This window comes from Cervus elaphus, chromosome 28 (assembly GCF_910594005.1).
Source record: "Cervus elaphus chromosome 28, mCerEla1.1, whole genome shotgun sequence".
NCBI lineage: Eukaryota > Metazoa > Chordata > Mammalia > Artiodactyla > Cervidae > Cervus > Cervus elaphus.
Window position 1 is genome coordinate 43628101 of NC_057842.1, and position 22113 is coordinate 43650213.

The window sequence follows — 22113 nt, forward strand, 5'->3', positions numbered from 1 at the left end:
TATATTTGTTTTCAGCATTAACTATACGAGCTGACTACATCTATTATTATAAATTGCTCCTACTTGGGAGAATGAGCGTCTAGAAGACAAAATACATCCAGTTGTACTTGTGTATATATATTTTACATAGTTATGTATGGAAGTCAATCAACAGTGATAAATACAAACAGATTGTCTGACAAAATAAAACACAATTTTCAGGGAATAGAAGTGACACATTTGTCAGAAGATGTCCACAAATAATTAATTACTTTAGCACAATAAAGATATTCTCTTAATACTAGAGTTTCTTACAAGAGGATACTCATTACTTTCTAACCATCTGTCATCACTCCTCCCTAAAAAACTAATTAGGGTTTCCTCCAATCACACATTATAAATCATGCAAATGTGGATGGCAAAAAACACAGTTTAAAGAAGCTAACATTACAACATTTTGTATTTGAAAAATCACGGGCTTCAGAATTAGCCTTTCACGTTCTAATAATTACCCTGCTTATTTTCCTCATCTTTTCCTGATAAATTATTAGATATTAAACTTAAGAACATTAAAATTTAAAAAAAAACTTACAGGTAGTAGAGTTTTCCTGCAGCAGGAAGCTCCCTTTTCCGATAATCTATCCCAGAATCTAGTTGGACCGTATTACAGTATTCCTACAATCCAAACACATAAAATATCTTTTTAAACAAATGCTTGCTTAGAATTATAATCTTTCTGCTATCCCATTTTTTTAATTTTTGAAACTTTCCTCAATAAAATAATGTTTCGGACAAAACAATAGAACTCATGTAAGAATCGTAAACGTTGCAATATAAAACACACATCAAACCAAAAAATATGAGTTTAATAAAATTCAGATTTGTAGCATGCTTTACTGAAACTTCACTAAAACTGCACTGTCAGCAAATTCCCCAAATAATTGCATTAGATTTTTTAAAATTCCAATTTCCATTACTCTGAAGTGAGAAGCTGGAGGCTATCAGAAAAAATGACTCACAGATCTTAAGCATCACAATGGGAGTCAGACAGTCTAAGAAAACTGCATCACAACATTAGTATCCACATTTCAAACTGAATGATGGTACCAAAGGCATGCTACACGTATACCTGCCCTTCACTTCTAAATGATAGCCACTGCCTTTGCTCCTTAGCTCCCTCTCCAGCCACCCATGTCTTCGGAGTTCTAGCCTGCTGTGGACCCCTTCTTCAACCTGAAGTGATCCTAAGCTCCTTTAGGATGTCGTTGTCTCCTCATAATTACTCTTTCCTTTCTAGCCTCTGGGGTGCGAGTGTGTATGGACACTGCCGTACATCACACACACACCCTAAAATTCTTACTATGGAAGCAAATGAACTTTTGCTACACCTATGCAGGTCAGTTGACTTTTCTGGAATATATATATATAAAGAGTGAGAGATTCACACACATCCATACATGTAACACACACACACACACACACACATATATATTTACTCATTCTAGTAGGACATGGTAAAGGGTTTTCAGAATAATTCAAGAAACATTTACAGTCTGATCTTTTTGTTTTCATTCAAAATAAAAATTGCATTACAAAAATTGAGGAGGAAAAATAATATTTTGACAACTTCGCTACTTTTACCAATGAAAAACTGCATTTGGAAGCTAAGGTAACTGTGACAGATTATATTTTCTAAAGATAGGTGCAATAATGTCTCCATCCCAACAGATCTTCTAACCACTAAGGTAATTTTGGCAGATTATATTTTCCAAAGATGGTTGTAGTAAGGTCTCCATCCCAACAGACCTTCTAATCAAGAAGTCTATGCACCTCACCTGAATCCTGTGGCTATAGTGAAAATGATACTGTGCAGTAATACCTGATGTGACATGTGAGGCAGCTTCCTACTTGTTGGCCGGAACACTTGCTCTGGCACCCTAAACTGTCAGGTAAAGCGCCACCTGCCTGGAGGCAACTAGGAGAGCTTGAAATTTAGCCTGTACAGAGAGGCCTTAAGACGACATGAAGACAAGAGGTGTCTGACCAGCACCCAGCAGTTCCAGTTGTAGCTGCTAATGCAGTGAGGGAGCCAGAATTGTCAGCTGAGCTTTTCTCAAATCCCAGAAACATGGATAATAAAATATTATTTTAAGCCTCTAAATTTTGCAGTCATTTGTTATGCAACAATAGGTAAGTAAGAAGAGCACCATCTGGGCACACGTGGAAGGTAGCAACATTCCTCCTCCCTGAAATTACATCCTGGAATGGACTGCTCTGCAAGCACTGCCCATCATCTGCACCACAGGGGTGGACTGTACACGGTGGCAGTGGGAATGCATTTCCCCTCCTCCCATGGGACAGCAAGCTAAAGGGCTCAGGGAAGTAAGTGAGGCTGATCAAGCATCCATCTGAGACTGAGAAGTTTCCCCAAGATTGAGGGTTTTTTTTCTTGAAGCAACATTTTCAGTGCTAACACCACAAAAGTCATGGGCACACTGGGATAGCTGGTCACCCTCGGAGAGAAGGCCCTGAAACCTGGCCTGGATGGGTCGAAAAGCTATGCCATTTTGATTTTTATACATAGTAATTGTGAATCAAGTTTACCTTGATTCAAGGTAAATTGAATCAAGGTTAACTGGAAATGGTCAAACAGGAGATGGCAAGAGTGAACATCAACATTTCAGGAATCAGTGAACTAAAATGGACTGGAATGGGCAGATTTAATTCAGATGACCATTATACCTACTTCTGTGGGCAGGAATCCCTTAGAAGAAATGGAGTAGCCCTCATAATCAACGAAAAAGTCCGAAATGCAGTACTTGGGTGCAATCTCAAAATTGATAGAATGATCTGATCTCTGTTCATTTCCAAGGCAACCCATTCAATATCACAGTAATCCAAGTGCCCCAACTACTAATGCTGAAGAAGCTGAAGTTGAATGGTTCTATGCAAGACCTGCTACAACTAACACCAAAAAAAGATGTCCTTTTCATCGTAGCGGACTGGAAGGCAAAAGTACAGAGTCAAGGAGTAACAGGCAAGTTTGGCCTTGGAGTACAAAATGAAGCAGGGCCGAGGCTAACAGAGTTTTGCCAAGAGAACACATTGGTCATAAACACTCTCTTCCAACAACACAAGAGACGACTCTACACATGGACATCACCAGATAGTCAATACTGAAATCAGATTGATGATATTCTTTGAAGCGGAAGATGGAGAAGCTCTATACAGTCAGTAAAAACAAGACCTAGAACTGACCGTGGCTCAAATCATGAACTCCTTATTGCAAAATTCAGACTTCAAATGAAGAGAGTAGGGAAAACCAGACCATTCAGTATGACCTAAATCAAATCCCTAATGATTATACAGTGGAAGTGACAAACAGATTCAAGGGATTAGATCTGATAGACAGAGTGCCTGAAGGACTATGGTTAGAGGTTCGTGACATTGTACAGGAGGCAGTGATTAAGACCATCCCCAACAAAAAGAAATGCAAAAAGGCAAAATGGTTGTCTGAGGAGGCCTTACAAATAGCTGAGAAAAGAAGAGAAGCGAAACGGAAAGGAGAAAAAGAAAGATACACCCATCTGAATGTAGAGTTCCAACGAAAAGCAAGGAGAGAAAAGAAAGCCTTCCTCAGTGATCAATGCAAAGAAACAGAGGAAAACAATAGAATGGGGAAGACTAGAGATTGCTTCAAGAAAATTAGAGATGCCACGGGAACATTTCATGCAAAGAGGGGCACAATAAAGGACAGAAACGGTATGGACCTAACAGAAGCAGAAGATATTAAGAAGAGGGAGCAAGAATACACAGAAGAACTATACAAAAAAGAACTTAATGACCCAGATAACCATGATGGTGTGATCACTCACCTAGAGGCAGACATCCTGGAATGCGAAGTCAAGTGGGCATTAGCAAGCAGCACTACGAACAAAGCTAGTGGAGGTGATGGAATTCCACTTGAGCTATTTCAAATCCTAAAAGAGGATGCTGTGAAAGTGCTGCACCCAACATGCCAGCAAATTTGGAAAACTCAGCAGTGGCCACTGGACTGGAAAAGGTCAGTTTTCATTCCAATCCCAAAGAAAGGCAATGCCAAAGAATGCTCAAACTACCACACAACTGCACTCATCTCACACACTAGCAAAGTAATGCTTAAAATTCTCCAAGCCAGGCTGCAATAGTATGTGAACCAAGAACTTCCAGGTGTTCAAGCTGGATTTAGAAAAGGCAGAGGAACCAGAGAGCAAACTGTCAACATCTGTTGAATCACAGAAAAAGCTAGAGAGTTCCAGAAAAGCATCTACTTTTGCTTTATTCACTACGCCAATGTCTTTGACTGTATGGATCACAAAAAACTGTTTAAAATTCTTCAAGAGATGGGAATACCAGACCACCTGACCTGCCTCCTGAGAAATCTGTATGCAGGACAAGAAGCAACAGTTAGAACCAGACATGTAACAACTGACTGGTTCCAAATAGGGAAAGGAGTACGTCAAGGCTGTATACTGTCATCCTGCTTATTTAACTTATATGCAGAGTACATCACGTGAAATGCCAGGCTAGATGAAGCACAAGCTATAATCAAGGTTGCCAGGAGAAATATCAATAACCTGAGATATGCAGATGACACCACCCTTATGGCAGAAAGCGAAGAATAACTAAAGAGCCTCTTGATGGAAGTGAAAGAGGAGAGTGAAAAAGTTGGCTTAAAACTCAACATTCAAAAAACTAAAATCATGGCATCCTGTCCTATCAGTTCATGGCAAATAGATGAGGAAACAATGGAAACAGTGACAGACTTTATTCTTGGGGGGCTCCAAAATCACTGTGGATGGTGACTGCAGCCATGAAATTAAAAGATGCTTGCTCCTTGGAAGAAAAGGTATGACCAACCTAGACAGCATATTAAAAAGCAAAGATATTACTTTGCTAACAAAGGTCCGTCTAGTCAAAGCTATGGTTTTTCCAAAAGTCATGTATGGATGTGAGAGTTGGACCATAGAGAAAGTTGAGTGCTGAAGAATTGATGTTTTTGAACTGTGGTGTTGGAGAAGACTCTTGAGAGTCCCTTGGACTGCAAGATCAAACCAGTCAATCCTAAAGGAAATCAACCCTGAATATTCATTGGAAGGACAGATGCTGAAGCTAAAGCTCTAATACTCTGGCCACCTGATTTGAAAAAATGACTAACTGGAAAAGACCCTGATGCTGGGAAAGATTGAAGGCAGAAGGAGCAGGGGATGACAGAGGATGAGATGGTTGGATGGCATCACCGACTCAATGGACATGAGTTTGAGCAAGCTCCAGGAGTTGGTGATGGACAGGGAAGCCTGGCGTGCTGCAGTCCATGGGGTGACAAAGAGTCAGACACAACTGAGCGACTGAACTGAACTGAACTGAACTGAATCAGGTTAGAATAATCCCCAATAAGAAGCCAGGCCTTTAGACAGCCTACAAAGCTAAGCTTTTGAACTACACGTTTGAAGAATCACCTCTGAACCTAACAGTCAGAGCACCGTGCAATGCTTGGCCTAAGCAGCCACCCACACATCCCTAGCTCATCATTCCAAGTGGTTCTAAACCACCCTCAGGACTCATGCCCTTAACCCATCTCACCACAAAGAGATACAGCATTGCCCACATACATGCATTTCACTCTCCCCTTGCCTCAGATGGCCTGTAAAAAAAAAAACAAAAAAAAACAAAGGTACAGCCATACATTTCTCTTCTTCTCAATCTGAGTAATGCAGTAAACCTGCTATAATTTAGGGTTTCAACCATCCAGTACAAAGAAAGAAGGAGATGCACTTGTTCAGGTACACTTCTTTCTCTCTGTCTCTATGAGGGAAATCTGTCCTGGTTTGATAAGGGTCAACTATTCATAATCTACCTGTACTACAGACAATACACTATACAGTGGTCCAGTATCTTCATATAAGTGTATCCCCCAGGTTCTCTATTTCTTTTAAACAACAATTTATCTTATATTACTCAATATTCCTAATTTAGTCAAATATTGTTCTTTTTTTTTTTTTTTGCTATTGAAAAAATAAGGCTAATGAAAGTTATACAAGTTTCAATTTTTCCTTCTGGGTAACTAACTTCTCTCATATGAGTGATTAAGCCCTACCAAATGATTGCATTTGTACATTCACTAATCACCACCAAGGAATACCTAATCAGCAGCATAAGAACTATAACCAAAGCCGTTAGATGTTAGCTCTTAATTGTCTGAAAAATACTAACACTCAGTTTATATTTTTAAAGAAAAATAAACCTCTAAATTTCTGATTTCATTCACTTAAGTTAGAGTCTTCAGACCACTTTGCAGGAGAGTGGAAAGGGGTAAAAACTAAGCTATTTCCAAGTTGAGGATGAATCTAGTCAAAAGGGCATGATCTCTAAGCAATCTCCTAATTTCCAAGGATATTTACAAGACCTGTGACCTCTTATCACTAACCAATTCAAATGCATAAAACTAATCAGCCATCAAACTGAATTTATTTTAAGATGGTTTATATATTTATGTATACAGAGGACAAATACAATTATACAAGCTAAAAATGCAATTAGGAAATTCAAGGAGGAAAAGGAGGGAGGTTAACACTCATGGGAGCATACTCATGAGTCAAAGGCCTTGACTCTGGAAAGAAAAATATACAACTAAAAGGATCGTATTCCAGAGTTTACATTTTCTTCAACATCTATTGTGTGTATTTTTAGCAATTCTGGATAACACCATTAGAAAAATAGCATCTCACAAAAATAACTTCTTAGAGCTTCCAGTCTGGCTTTTCCCTTCCCAGCTGGAACAAAAGAACAATAAATACTATGGAGAAAAATCCTTTAAAGCTACAATATATTAACCTTGTAAGCAAAAACTGAAATAATAAAGATTTCTGTTTGTTAAATACTCTTTTGTTATAAAAGTACTATTGCTTACTCTAGAAAATTTGGAAAATAGAAGAAAAAAACCAACCACATAAATCAAAGTTTTGTGCTTATCTAAATGATTACATTAATTGGGAATTTAAAGATGAAAATTATTGGCATTTTTCTTGATAGTATTCAACTGATAAGTTTTATACAGTTTTAAAAAGAAAGCATAAAAGGGAAAAAGGTTGAGAGTTTTTCTAGTTCTACAATATAAAATATTGTAATAACTAAGATCTTTTTGCTTAATTCTTAAAAAGTTTGCACTCTTCAAACCAAAAAGTGACCCATGCTTATTGCAAAAACTTCAAATATCAAATGTATAAAAATAGAAAGTTTATCACCTTCTCAGAAAAAAGTATGTGTATAGCTTATATCCTTCAAGTTTTTCCTTTACACATAGAGATGATGATAGACAGAAAGAGAAATTGGGATCATATTATACACAATTCTAAGCTTAATCCTTTTTGATACCTTTAAAGTTCTATGAGAGAAATAACTATTATATTTAAATACTGAAAAGCTAGACTGCATACCGTACTATTCTATTTACTAAAAATACAATTCCATAAATAAATGACAAGTAAGAGTAAAAAAGTACACTGAACCAAAAGGGTGGGAGACTGGGTGGGGATGTCTTTTCAAATTTTACTTATGTTTTTAGGCAGCTATACATCTAAATATATATACTGAAGCAGCTATACATTCTAAGATAGCTGCTTCAATCTCATTTAAAATACTTATGTGCTACCATTTCAGAGCTTAAGCAATGATATATAAAAATTCAATACACAAACTTCATACACTTTTAAGCCTTTTGTAATTTAAGCATAACAAATATATAAAAATCTAAAAATAAGCATCCAGCTCAATCAAGAATCAGAACATTACTAGCACTTCTGAGGCCCCCCTAAGTACTCTTTTTCACCCTTCCAAACAACCAGTATCCTGATTCTAGCATCATAGAATTTTGCCTGTTTCTGGAGCTTTATATAAAAGTGAAATTATACAGTATTCAATATGCATTCTTTTGTGACTGGGCTATTTTATGGTTTACAAGATTTATTCATCCATATGTTTTGTGTAGTTGTAGTTTATTGATTTTTCTATCATACCCACAATGTGAATATGCCTCGATTTATTGATTCATTCTACTGTTGATGGACATTTGGGCTGTTTCTAGTTACTAGCTCTTTCAAATAATGCAGCCACAAACATTCCGGCTCATCATTTTTAGTACATATGCATACATGCTCTTGCTGGATATATACTACCCAAAGAGTTAACTACTTGATCATGAGTTCAGTTCAGTTCAGTCACTCAGTTGTGTCTGACTCTGTCACCCCATAGACTGCAGCATGCCAGGCCTCTCTGTCCATCACCAACTCCCAGAGCTTACTCAAACTCACGTCCATCAAGTTGGTAATGCCATCCAACTATCTTATCCTCTGTCGTCCCCTTCTCCTCCTGCCCTCAATCTTTCCCAGCATCAGGGTCTTTTCCAATGAGTCAGTTCTTCACATCAGGTGTCCGAAGTATTAGACCTTCAGTTTCAACATCAGTCCTTCCAATGAATACTCAGGACTGATTTCCTTTAGGATGGACTGGTTGGATCTCCTTGCAATCTCAGGGACTCTCAAGAGTCTTCTCCAACACCACAGTTCAAATGCATCAATTCTTTGGCGCTCAGTTTTCTTTACAGTGCAACTCTCACATCCATACACGACTACCAGAAAAACCATAGCTTTGACTAGATGGACCTTAGTTGGCAAAGTAACATCTCTGATTTTCAATATGCTGTCTAGGTTGGTCATAGGTTTTCTTCCAAGGAGCAAGTGTCTTTTAATTTCACAGCTGCAGTCATCATCTGCAGTGATTTTAGAGCCCAAAAAATAAAGTCTCTCAGTGTTCCACTGTTTCCCCATCTATTTGCCATGAAGGGATGGGACCGGATGCCATGTTCTTTGTTTTCTGAATGTTGAGCTTTAAGCCAACTTTTTCACTCTCCTCTTTCACTTCCATCAAGAGGCTCTTTAGTTATTCTTCGCTTTCTGCCATAAGGGTGGTGTCATCTGCATATCTCAGGTTATTGATATTTCTCCCGGCAATCTTGATTCCAGTTTGTGCTTCATTCAGCCCGGCATTTCACATGATATATTCTGCACATAAGTTAAATAAGCAGAGTGACAATATACAGCCTTGACATACTCCTTTCCCGACTTGGAACCAGTCCATTGTTCGATCTCCAGTTCTAACTGTTGCTTCTTGACCTGCATACAGATTTCTCAGGAGGCAGGTCAGGTGGTCTGGTATTCCCATCTCTTGAAGAATTTTCCAGTTTTTTGTGATCCACACAGTCAAAGGCTTTGGCGTAGTTGATAAAGCAGATGTTTTTCTGGAACTCTCTTGCCTTTTTGATGATCCAACAGATGTTGGCAATTTGCTCTCTGGTTCCTCTGCCTTTTCTAAATCCAGCTTGAACATCTGGAAGTTCACGGTTCATGTACTGTTGCAGCCTGGCCTGGAGAATTTTGAGCATTACTTTGCTAGCATTGTGAGATGACTTCAATTGTGTGGTAGTTTGAACATTCTTTGGCATTGCCTTTCTTTGGGATTGGAATGAAAACAGACCTTTTCCAGTCCAGTGGCCACTGCTGAGTTTTCCAAATTTGCTGGCATGTTGGGTGCAGCACTTTCACAGCATCCTCTTTTAGGATTTGAAATAGCTCAAGTGGAATTCTATCACCTCCACTAGCTTTGTTCGTAGTGCTGCTTGCTAATGCCCACTTGACTTCGCATTCCAGGATGTCTGCCTCTAGGTGAGTGATTACACCATTGTGGTTATCTGGGTCATGAAGATCTTTTTTGTATAGCTGTTCTGTGTATTCTTGCTCCCTCTTCTTAATATCTTCTGCTTCTGTTAGGTCCATACCATTTCTGTCCTTTATTGTGCCCCTCTTTGCATGAAATGTTCCCGTGGCATCTCTAATTTTCTTGAAGAGATCTCTAGTCTTTCCCATTCTATTGTTTGGGTAAGAGTATACTCAGATTTAGTGGCTACTGCCAGTTTTCCAAGTTGATTGTGCAACCTACACTCCCAACAGTAGTGTATGGGCATTTATAATTATGTATTTACTACTGGTATAAAGAAATACAATCAGTTTTTGAATAGTGTCCTTAGATTCAGCAGTTTTAGAAACTCACTTATTGAAGTAATTTTTTATGTATGATTTAGGATTATACTATAGATGGTCCATATATTTCATAAATATGCTGCATTGGTTTACTTAGACAAAAATGTACACCTACCTATAGTTTAACAAGTCCCCTGCAAATTCAATATTTATTTTTAATCAACTTAACAATTATCATTGAATACTAAATGCTGGGCATATCCTTGGTTACTGGGAATACAACAATGAATAAGATATAGCTTTAGCTCTGACAGTCTGGTAGAATTCAGATATTTTCCTCAAGTTATCATATCCTTCTCCTTCCAATTACAGACATAATTTTTCAGAGTTAGTCTTCCACCAATTGCTTAGCTCTGTGATTTGAGCCTGTCACTTAATCTCTCTGGATGTCAGCTTTCTCCTCCATAAAATAAGGAATTGAATCATGATCCCTTTAAACTACAATTCTTAATGTTATTGCTAAAGTTCCCTCAGTTCACAGCTAAGAGCTTCTCTGGGCCTTTTGAGTTCTGGAGTAGACCCCAGCCCCAGAGCCTACCTCAAGTCACCTCAGCTCCTTTGCTCTTGATCATTTCATGCTACAAAGTAAATAAAAACTTCTCTCTCCACTGCCCCACCCCTCCTACCCTGGCTATCCCAGTTTCTCTGACACTTAAAACATCCACACCCTGAAGAGAAGGGAACCCTCCTGCTCTGTTGGTGGGAATATAAGCTGGTACAGCCACTATGAAGAACAGTACAGAGGTTCCTTAAAAAAAATTTAAAAGTAGAGCTATGACCCTGCAGTCCTACTCCTGGGCATACATCTGGAGAAAAACATGATCTGAAAGGTTATGTGCACCCCAATGCTCATTGCAGCACTGTTTACAATAACCAACATGGAAGCAACCTAAACACCCATTGACAGAAGAAAGGATATAGAAGATGTGATACATATACTGGGGCTTCCCTGACAGATGGCTCAGTGGGTAAAGAATCTACCTGCAATGTAGGAGACACAGGTATACATATGATGCAATGTTACTCAACCATTAAAAAGAATCAAATAATGCTATTTGCAGTAACATGGATGGACCCAGAGATTGTCATACTGAGTGAAGGAAGTCAGACAGAGAAAGACCAATATCATATGATGTTACTTATATACAGAATATTAAAAAATGAACAAATGAATTTATATACAAAACAGAAAGAGACTCAAGGACTTAGAAAATAAACTTACGCTGCCAGGGGGAAGGGATAGCTATGGAATTTGGGATGGACATGTACACAATGCTATATTTAAAATTGATAACCAACAAGGACCTACTGTATGGTACATGGAACTCTGCTCAACGTCACATGGCAGCCTGAATAGAAGGGGAGTTTGGGAGAGAATGGATACAGTATATGTAAGGCTGAGTCCCTTTGCCGTTCACCTGAAACCATCACAACACTGTTAATCAGCTATGCCCCAATGTAAAATAAGAAGTTAAAAAAAAACAAAAAACCACCCACACCCTATCACTTCAGCAGGTAAGATCTGTATCTCTTCTTTTTATCTAGCAATTTCAAAATTTCTTTCCCCTGTCAAAAAGCAGGAAAGGAAGACACTTAACACCTGCAAAGTACCTATTACATGACTCAGTTGTGCCAGGAAACTGACTTGAATTTATCTCATTATAATCCTTACAATAATCATACATAGAACAAGATAATCATTATTATATGCCCATTTTATAGTTAAGGAAATTTATGAGGGATGTTATTTTTTCTTAAATCACTGTCATGGGTTAAATTGTGTCCCCGCAAATTCATATGTTAAAGTCCTAATCTTAAATCCTCAGAATGTGACTGTGTAAGAGATTGAGAGTCTTTGAAAGGTGATTGCATTAAAGTGAAGTGTTTGTTGTGACAAGTGGGGAAAAAAGTGAAGTGTTTATGGTGGGTCCCAATTCAGTATGACTGGTGTCCTTATAAGAGGAAATTAGGACACAGACATGTGTATGCACAGAAGAAGGACCATGTGAAGACAGAGAAATAAGACAGCCATCTTCAAGTTAAGGAGAGAAACCGCAGAGAAAATCATCCCTGTCAATACTGTGATCTTGGACTTCTAGCCTCCAGAACTGTGAGAAAATACATTTCTGTGGTTTGAGCCACCCAGGCTATGGTATTTTGTTAATCAATACAATCACTAATATTCCTATTCCATTAATAAGTACACAGGAAAGCATTTTTAAGAGTAAAAAAGGAAAAGAATAATTATGAAATTAAAAAAAAAAACAGGGCTGAAATGAAAAAGCACACCTGAATACACCTGCTTCTAAGCTGAACTACAAATCTTACCTTTTCTGCAGCTACAGCTGGAAGGGAAAACAGTTTTCCTTAGAATTTAAAGAGGTCCAGAGAGGCCACAGAGTTTGCAAATACCTGAGCCATGATTTGCCCAGGTTATTCTTGCCCCCAAATCCATGGTCTACCCACCATATCAGGTCTTCCCACCACGTCACACTGCTTTATTAAGCAGTAGCCACAGGTTCAGTTTTCTTTCACTTTATACAATTTACAGGATTAATTTTTGTTCCCCAACTCCTCCATCCCTGTCCCCTGTAATTACCTCTGCCCAGTATAAATTTCCTAATTGCTCTTCTGGAGGTCCACACTGTATGATTCTATTATGATTTCCTCTAAGTATTTAGTCCAAAACTGTGTGAGACATATGTACCCTCTACTAAATTCTATACCGTAATGGGTTGTAATACAGTAAATTTCCATTATATAGGACATCTTCTATGTTTAAAGTGTCTGGCCAACTCATAGTCCACAATTTTTACGACCTCTACTTGATCATCTACACCAATGTTGTCTGTCCTAGAAGGTAAACTCCAAGAGAGTAGGGACTGTCTGCTTAACTTGCTGCATGACTCACAGGCCCTACAAAGTAGGACTGGAGTCCAGTGTTGATGATGACCTCCTCTCTGTCATGGGAAGAAAAAGGAAAGTACAAACTAACCTTTGATGATGATTCTCTTCTACAAACTACACATGAAGATTCTGTTCATATTTTTTAAATATCTCAATAAAACTGCCATAAACTCAGTAAAAGAATTTAAAATGTAAATAAGTGGGCCTATATCATCAACATTATCAAAGAGCAAAGTGTCAGGATCCATTCTAAGTTCTTTGTGTTTAATTATCAATAATATTCTTATTAGTGCCTACCACTCTAAAAAGTAGTCATTTTTCTTCTTCTTCTCATTTTATAGAGGAATAAAGAAATAAAGCACAGAGAAGTTATGAAACTTGCCCATTGTCAAAGAGCATAAAAGTGGCAGGATTCAACCCAAGCATGTTAGTTGCACTGTTCATATTCTTAAATACTTTGCCATATTGACACCTTAGGGTATGTTCAAGCAATCAGGGCTCTTGCTCGGATATACAAAGCAACTGAATATTCACGTAGGCTTACTGGGAAGTTGCAGTTCTCTGTCAGCCTGCTGGGGAAAAGTCCTACTTTTGTTGTTCATATGCTAACCGAGTAAGGCCTCTAGTCTGGATGGTTATCTGGAGAAGCAGCTATGTTACAATGAACAGATCTGCTTATCTACATACAACCTAACTTCATACAAAAATGACACAGGGCAGATTTTTAGAGATTCTGTTCAGCTATATTATACTGTACATGAGAACTTGGAATTTTCCCTACAATGACTGAGATAATAGAAACAGATTAGTTTCAAGCCTATAAGTCAGCAACTCCGCATGATTTCTTGTTATTTATTTATAACCTACTGTGTTGCACAAGGGTTAATGTGGCTTCTTAAAAATATGGCATGTTACCACTTGTAAATTCAATTTCACCATCTAATTTTCAGGGTTAGCTAATACACAAGTAAAGAGTAATTTGACAAAATCTAACAAAGCTTTAATTGCATAGAACCTTTGATCCAGAAGTTCCATTTATAGGAGTCTAACCTACAGAAACACTGACTCATGTGATTAAACATTTGTAAACAGGTTTTTTAAGCATTATCTGAAACGCAAATAACTAGAATAAACCTAAGTATACAAAAATAGCAGATTAGTTACAAAAATGACAGTGCAGCCATAATGTGAATTACAACGCAGCCATTTAAAAGAATAAGATAGAGTCATATTTGGGACCAAAAGATCTCCAGAATATTTATAACGGATAAAAGCACAAATCAGATTAAGATGTAACTATTGTAACCCCACTGATTTACAACAAAACAAAATTGTATATTTAGGTAACATATAGAGAGATATATATACATAAATGCTTGAAAAGATACACTAAATTTTTTTCAGCTCAAAGTGATATAATTGACATATAACCTTGTGTAAGTTTAAGCTGTATAAATGATATACTTGGTATATTGCAAAAATTACCATAGTAGCATTGGTTAACACCTCCATCACACTACATAATTATCGTTTCTTTTTGTGGTAAGAATATACTTACTCTCTTAGCAACTTTCCAGTATAGAATACAATATCCTTAACCATAATCACTATACTGTACATTAATCATCTCATAACTGAAAAGTTTGTACATTTTAACCAACATTTCCTCCATCTTCAAGCCCCTGGAAAACACCATCTATTCTGTTTCCATCAGTTCAGATTTTTTAGATTCCACACATAAATGATATCATCTAGTATCTGTCTTTCTCTTCTCTGATTTATTTCACTTAGCATAATGTCCTCAAGGTTCGTCTATTTTGTCACAAATGGCAGGATCTCCTTCTTCCTCATGGCTGAAAAATATTCCTCTGTGTGTGTGTGTGTGTGTGTGTGTATGTGTGTGTGTGTGAGAGAGACAGAGAGACAGCATCTTTATCCATTCACCCACTGATTGAAACTCAGGTTTTGGCTACTATGAAAAATGCTGCCAGGAACATGGGGATGCAGGCATCTCTTGAGAAAATGATTTCATCTCCTCTGAATAAAAACCCAGAAGTGGGACTGCTGGATAATATGCTAGCTCTATTCTTAATGTTCTGAGCAACTTCCATACTGTTTTCCATAGTGGCTGCAACAATTCACAGCCCCATCGGCAGTACGTGAGGATTCCCTTTTCTCCACATTGTCAACATTTATCTCTTATCCTTTTGAGAGCCACTGTTTTAATGGATGAGAGGTGATATATCATTGCCATTTTGATTTCCATTGCCCTGATGTGATTATTGATTTTAAGCATCTTTTCAGATACCTGTTGGCCATTTGTATATCTTCTTTGGAAAAATGTCTATTCAGTTCTTCTGCCCATTTTTAGAAGTAGCCTATTAACAGTGTACTATTGGCCTAGTTTTCCCTTCAGATCTGTTAGTATTTGCTTAATATACTTAGGTGCTCCAATACTGCATGCATATGTATTTATGATTGTTATATCTTGGGATGAATTGATCCTTTTATCATTATGATGATTTTCTTTGCCTCTTATTGCAACTTTTTCATTTAAAGTCTACTTTGATATACGTATAGCTATCCCTACTCTTGGTTTCCACTTGTACTGAATATCTTTTTCAATCCCTTCACCTTGAGCCTGTGTGTCCTTAAAGCTCAAGTGAGTCTAATGTAGGCAGCATATAGTCTGGTCTTTTTTTTTTTTTTCCAATCCATCCAGCTACTCTATACCTTTTGACTAGAGAGTTAATCTGTTTACATTTAGAGTAATTATTGATAGAAGAGGACTTATTAACGCCATCTTGTTAAGTTTTATAGTGCCCTTTTCCCCTCCTTCCTCTCTAGCTGCCTTCCTTTGCAAACAGATGATTTTCCTTAGTGGTATGCTATAACTCCCTTCTTTATTGTCTGTGAACCTACTCTAGGTTTTTCTTTTGTTACCATGAGGCTTACATAAAAAATATTATGCATACAGCAGTCTATTTTACATTGATAACAACTTAACTTCAATCACATGCAAAAACTCTACCTTTTTACTACCCATCTTTTTTGTTTTTGAAGTCACAATTCACCTATTTTATATTGTATGCCCATTAACAAATTATTGTTGCTGTAGTTATTTTTAACACTCTTTCCATTAAACCTTTATACTAGAGATAAATGGCTAACACACCACCTTACAGTACTAGGGTGTCCTGAATTTGACTATGTACTTATCTCTACCAGTGTGTTGTATGTTTTCATATGTTTCATGTTACTAACTATTGTCCTTTTGTTTCAGTTTGAAGAACCTCTTTAAGCATTTCTTGTCAGGCAGTTCTAGCAGTAATGTACTACCTCAGCTTCTGGTTGCCAGGGAAAGTTGCTATCTATACTGTATTTCAAAAGGATAACTCTTGGTTGGCCAGTTCTGTTTTAATTTCAGCACTTTGAAATAAAACACATCCCACTCTCTCCTAGACTGTAAGGTTTCTGCTGAAAAATCTGCTAATAACCTTACAGAAGTTCCCCTAGTAAGACACAAGTTTCTTTTCTTTTGCAGCTTTTAAGATCCCCTTTGTCTTTGACTTTTGACCATTTTATTATAAGGTGTCTTGGAGAGGATTCTTTAACTTGAGATTGTTTGATGACCTAGAAGCTTCATGAACATGGATATATAAATCTCTCCCCAGAACTGGGAAGTTCTTAGTCATTATTTCTTTAAATAAACTTTCTACTCCCTTTCCCTCTCTTCTTCTTCTGGAACCCCAATAATTCACAGATCCTTTTGAAGGTATCTCACAGATTATGGAGTCTTTCTTTTCTTTATTCTCCTCCAACTGGATAATTTTAAAGTTCCTGTCTTCAATCTCACTGATTCTTTCTTCTCCTTGATCAGCTGTAATACTGAATATTCTCTATTGCATGTTTTTTTCATTTCATTCATTGTATTCTTCAGTTTCACAATTTCTGCTTGATTCATTTTTTATGATTTTTATCTCTTTGTTAAACTTCTCACTTTATGCATTTTCTTCTTGATTTTGTTGAATTATCTTTGTGTGTGTTTTCTTGTAGCTACTGAATTTCCTTAAAACAACTATTTTAAATTCTTTCCGGAGTAAATCTCATACCTCCATATCTTTGGCATCAGTTATTGGATGATTTCTGTAATCCTTTGGTGTCACACTTCCTTGACTTTTTACGTCCCCTGATGTTTTGTGCTGTCTTCACATTTTAAGTAGCAGTCATCTCCTCTTAGCCTCACTGATGCTAAGTCATGTCTGACTCTTTGTGACCCCATGGACTATACAGTCCATAGAATTCTCTAGGCCAGAATACTGGAGTGGGTAGCCTTTCCCTTCTCCAGGGGATCTTCCCAACCCAGGGATCAAACCCAGGTCTCCCGCACTGCAGGCAGATTCTTTACCAGCTGAGCCACAAAGGCAGCCCAAGATAACTGGAGTGGGTAGCCTATCCCTTCTCCAGTGGAGCAGCCATCTCCTCTGCTGCTGCTGCTGCTAAGTCGCTTCAGTCATGTCCGACTCTGTGCGACCCCACAGACGGCAGCCCACCAGGCTCCCCCGTCCCTGGGATTCTCCAGGCAAGAACACTGGAGTGGGTTGCCATTTCCTTCTCCAATGCATGAAAGTGAAAAGTGAAAGTGAAGTCGCTCAGTCCTGTCGGACTCTTCGCGACTGTAGCCTACCAGGCTCCTCCGTCCATAGGATTTTCCAGGCAAGAGTACTGGAGTGGGTTGGTCATCTCCTCTAGTCTTTACTAATTGCTTTATGGACAGAAATATCTTCCATCAGGCCTAGTAGAGATGTCGAGGCTTTCTCAGACCTTCTAAGGCTACAGGACTTCCCTGATAGCTCAGCTGGTAAAGAATCTGCCTGCAATGCAGGAGACCCTGGTTCGATTCCTGGGTCAGGAAGATCTGCTTTAGAAGGGATAGGCTACACACTCCAGCATTCTTGGACCTCCCTGTGGCTCAGCTGGTGAAGAATCCACCCGCAATGCAGGAGACCTGGGTTCGATCCCTGGGTTGGGAAGATCCACTGTGGAAGGGAAAGGGTACCCACTCCAGTATTCTGGCCTGGAGAATTCCATAGACTGTATATAGTCCATGAGGTTGCAAAGAGTCAGAAACGACTGAACAACTTTCACTTCACTCACTACTTGATCATTCTTGCTCCCTCCTGTGGAAGAATTCTTAAGCTTGTATGCCCTCTGTGGATCCTGTAACACAGCAAGCCCCGTGCTGACAGCCTCCCTTCTGTTTTTCCAAAGATAAGACTAAAGCTCAAATTTGTGGTCTCTCCCTGGCCCACATTTTCAGGCTGATTTTCTAAACATGCTCACAAACCATCTGCCAAAGCTCTCTCTCACTAGCACCATTAGGGGCACTCACAGGGCACTAGTCTCAGAGTTGGGGGGTGGGACGAGAGGAAGCACATAAAACCCTGGAGATGGCTAGAGCCACGTGAGGGGGATGTGTGGGCAAGCTGCCCCCCATAGCTGGCAGGCAAGCTTCTTGAAGGCGTCCATGAAGCAATTAGTAGGATCCTCCTTCCTAGAATCCTATCTGCTGCTCTCTCAGCCTCTTCTCATGCTCCCGGCACGCAGCTCACGTCCAAGAAGACCTCTCCTGGCCCCAAGCTGTGCCGCCTGTGGGAGAGTGATGTGGATAAAAAGTCAAACTATTTCTCTTACCCTCTCCAATGACTCCAAAGTCATATTTGTTTTTGCTCCCACAGTGTGCTGGAACTTCTCCACTAAAAATCTGGACATCCACAAAAGCTCTCCCTTGTCCTTGGGTGATTGTTTAAGATAGTGCGTCCAGGGGCTCCCAGAACTCGGTCAGGATGGCTGGAGTTGGTTCATGGCCACTGTAGGGTCCACAGCAGAGACCGAGGTCTGTATTTGTGTTTCCTGACACACGGGTGGGCAGTGTCCTCCCAGGTTCCTTGGTGTATGGCGCGGAACCTCACAAAGTTACTTCTGTCTGTGGGTGGATGCCAAATTTTTGGCGGTGGAGTGGGGAACACGAACACAAGGTATCTTACTTAGCCTTGGTGCTGACGTCAATTCTCCACATTCCATTTTTAAGAGTGGTTACTCTTGAGGAGGAAAGTAGTAATGAGATCAGGGTGGAAGGTGGGAGAAAGTGGGGATAGAGTGGTGAAGGGGGAGATTTCAATATGTAGTGTATATATATGTTCTACAATATGTAGTGTGTATATATATATGTATATATATATACTATATATACACTAAACTGATGTTTGGACTTTTTAACTTAACACATTCACTTATCTTTCATGAAATTGTATAAGAGGAAAGATCTTACAGAACTCCATGTATTGTGCCCAAATAGTGGTGCCTGGAAAAAGCTGATAGCTATCTTACTGAAATCACAGCTATTATACATTTCCAGCTTTGTCATAACAAACAGAATTTTAATTAATATTCCATTGTTCTCCCACTATTTATTTTATCCAAGAAAACCAGAGTTCTCATTCTGGAAGTTAAAAAAAGTAAATCATAAGAATGACATACAACAGACTAGAAAAAGTCGATGCATATACCTCTTGAGAAACCTTTTTATAAGCATGTGAAGTGAAAGTCATTCAGTCATGTCTGACTCTTTGCAACCCATGGACTATGCAGTCCATGGAATTCTCTAGGCCAGAATACTGGAGTGAGTAGCCTTTCCCTTCTCCAGGGGATCTTTCCAACCCAGGGATCAAACCCAGGTCTCCTGCATTACAGGCAGATTCTCTTTACCAGCTGAGCCACAAGCAATGCTTGCTACCAAATACAAACTGCAGCTCCTATAAGTTTTCATTTTCTCCCACAAAAAGGAACTGTGTAATACATTCCCCGGTGAACAGGAACTTCCCACTATATATGCAGTTTTGCAAACTCTATTTTTTCAAATTGAATATATTTACCCACAATATTTTTCCTTCTCCTAAACAAATAATCAGAGGTAAATAACTTTTCTATCTCAAAACACATAACTGCACTATAAATACACAAAGTCCACGATGCATACAATTCATTCACACTATAATCACAACTTCCAGAATAATAAGAAAAATGAAACCTCAATAATGTATTTCTATTTTCAGAGAGTTCATTATTAAGACTTTCAGTAACCATTTATAAATATTCTAAGCTCTGGTTCTGCTCTTCATTGTATTTGCTCAACTATTTGTCACTTCACTGTTCATTAGCACTTTTATTTGAAGATGAAAAGAGGAAGGGAAAGAAGACGAATTCAATCTTTCAGCTTATTCTTATCACTTATAAAAGATCTGAAGAGTAAATTTTAAGCTATTAGCTAAAACAATATTGAGATATCACTATATTTAATTTATCATTGCATATAACCAAAGGTAGATTAACAAGGTAAATTATACTTTTATAAAGGATAGAAAGTTCCTTATTGATAAAAGCAACTGAGAATATAATTAATTCTACCCAATGACAGTAAGATTATAATATATAAATATAATGAATATATAACGTTAGTACACACACACACACATACACAGTGCAACATGGTTTGGAAGAAAGAACTCTCAATAAAAAGCAGGAAGCCTAGACTTGGCCTTGTCAGTAGCTGGGTGGTCTTAGGCATGAGTCAATTACCTCCACTGCACCACAAGGTGTAAGCTAAATGTTTCTCCTTCAAACTGACACCCTGTAGGTACACACACATATACACACTTTTATTTACAGGCAAGGCTGGTACTCACTAGCTCATGCCAGCATGGCAAGACTGACTGGTCAGAGGCCAGCACCTGCTCTGACTGGTCTGTCAATGCTGTGCCAGTGTCTGAACAGTGTGAATTATCATCCTATTTACAGCCACCCCCAAATTACAAAATGTCTAACATGTATATCCCTGTGTTTGCAGTATGCCTTCCACACACCATGAGGATATTCCAAAGTTAAATAGACTCTCCTTAACCTCCAGTTAGAATTTAAGAGTACAATTCCTTTCCTACTACCTTTCTCCTCCCTCAAAAAGAGTTTCTGTACATTTTCTGTTCTGTATTTCTCACCTCTCACTACTCATACCGTACTTAGTTCCACCTCAGGTAACTTCCCACATACACGGAAACTATTTTTAGCTTTCTTCCTCCGCTTTCACCTTCTCCCTTCTAAACCTTGTGCAGTTTTCTCCAGAAAGCCTCTACTTCATTCCAATTAGAGCAAGATAATATCATAAGCATGATTATTAAACCAAGAATGATGGTAGTGATACATCCAAATAGAGAAATTAAAAGGCAAAACACACAAACACACAAAACAAAAAACAAAACACAAAGAAAGCAAAACAAATTTTTTAAAAAATTTTAAAGGCAAAACAAAGCTCCAGTTTCATCCACCTTCTGAAATTTGTAGACACTTAAAAGGAGTCCATTCAAAATTCACACAAATTTCCATTTTATTCACTCATCCCCCATAATTACCAGCATTATAGAAGGTAGAAAACTTATTTAGAACTTGTGGCTTTAATACATTGTTGTTTTATATAACTGTTAACATTATAATCTCCCAACATACAGTTAATCATTCTTCATTCATTTTGTACTGTACCATGATACTTTTCCTATATTATAATTATTTGCTGGTGTTTCTAATTCCTTGACTAGAATTTGATTGATTTCCTTGATGTCAGGATTCATCTCAGGACAATATTCCTTACTATAACTCCAGGGACTAAGCACTATTAAGTGCATGTCAAAATCTAAATATTGTTATGTTCTATTTTATCTTACAAAGGTATATTTGAGCTTCTTGGGCAATCACACTTCTGTAGACTAGCTAGCCTAGGACTTTAACACCACATTTAGAACAATGTCTGGGACAGACATCTATCATGGTTCAAAATAAATAATTTACAAGTAAACTTCTGAAACAATCACTCTGAAAATTCACAGTATGATTAAAGGCCTTAGCAATCTTGTAGTCAAATCTCATCATTTACAGGGAAAAAAAGTAAAAAGTAAAAAAAGTAATATCAAGCAGATTTCAAGAAACTTGCCCAAAGTCAGTGACAGAGCCAGGTTCACAACAGACAGCCTTCTTAATCCATTAT

At 38.2% G+C, this 22113-nt stretch overlaps 1 protein-coding gene across 6 annotated transcripts in view; it reads right to left on the minus strand.

Moving 5' to 3' along the window:
* The window catches only part of AFG1L (AFG1 like ATPase), a 192708-nt gene that overhangs the window by 64857 nt on the left and 105738 nt on the right, over positions 1 to 22113 (minus strand). For all 6 annotated transcript variants that reach the window (XR_006338446.1, XM_043890450.1, XM_043890452.1 and 3 more), the window contains exon 8: positions 572 to 654. Coding sequence is in view for 5 of the 6 variants with exons in the window: in XM_043890450.1 (XP_043746385.1) it covers positions 572 to 654 (83 nt within the window). In the remaining variant the exon portion in view is untranslated. The remainder of the gene's footprint in view (positions 1 to 571; positions 655 to 22113) is intronic.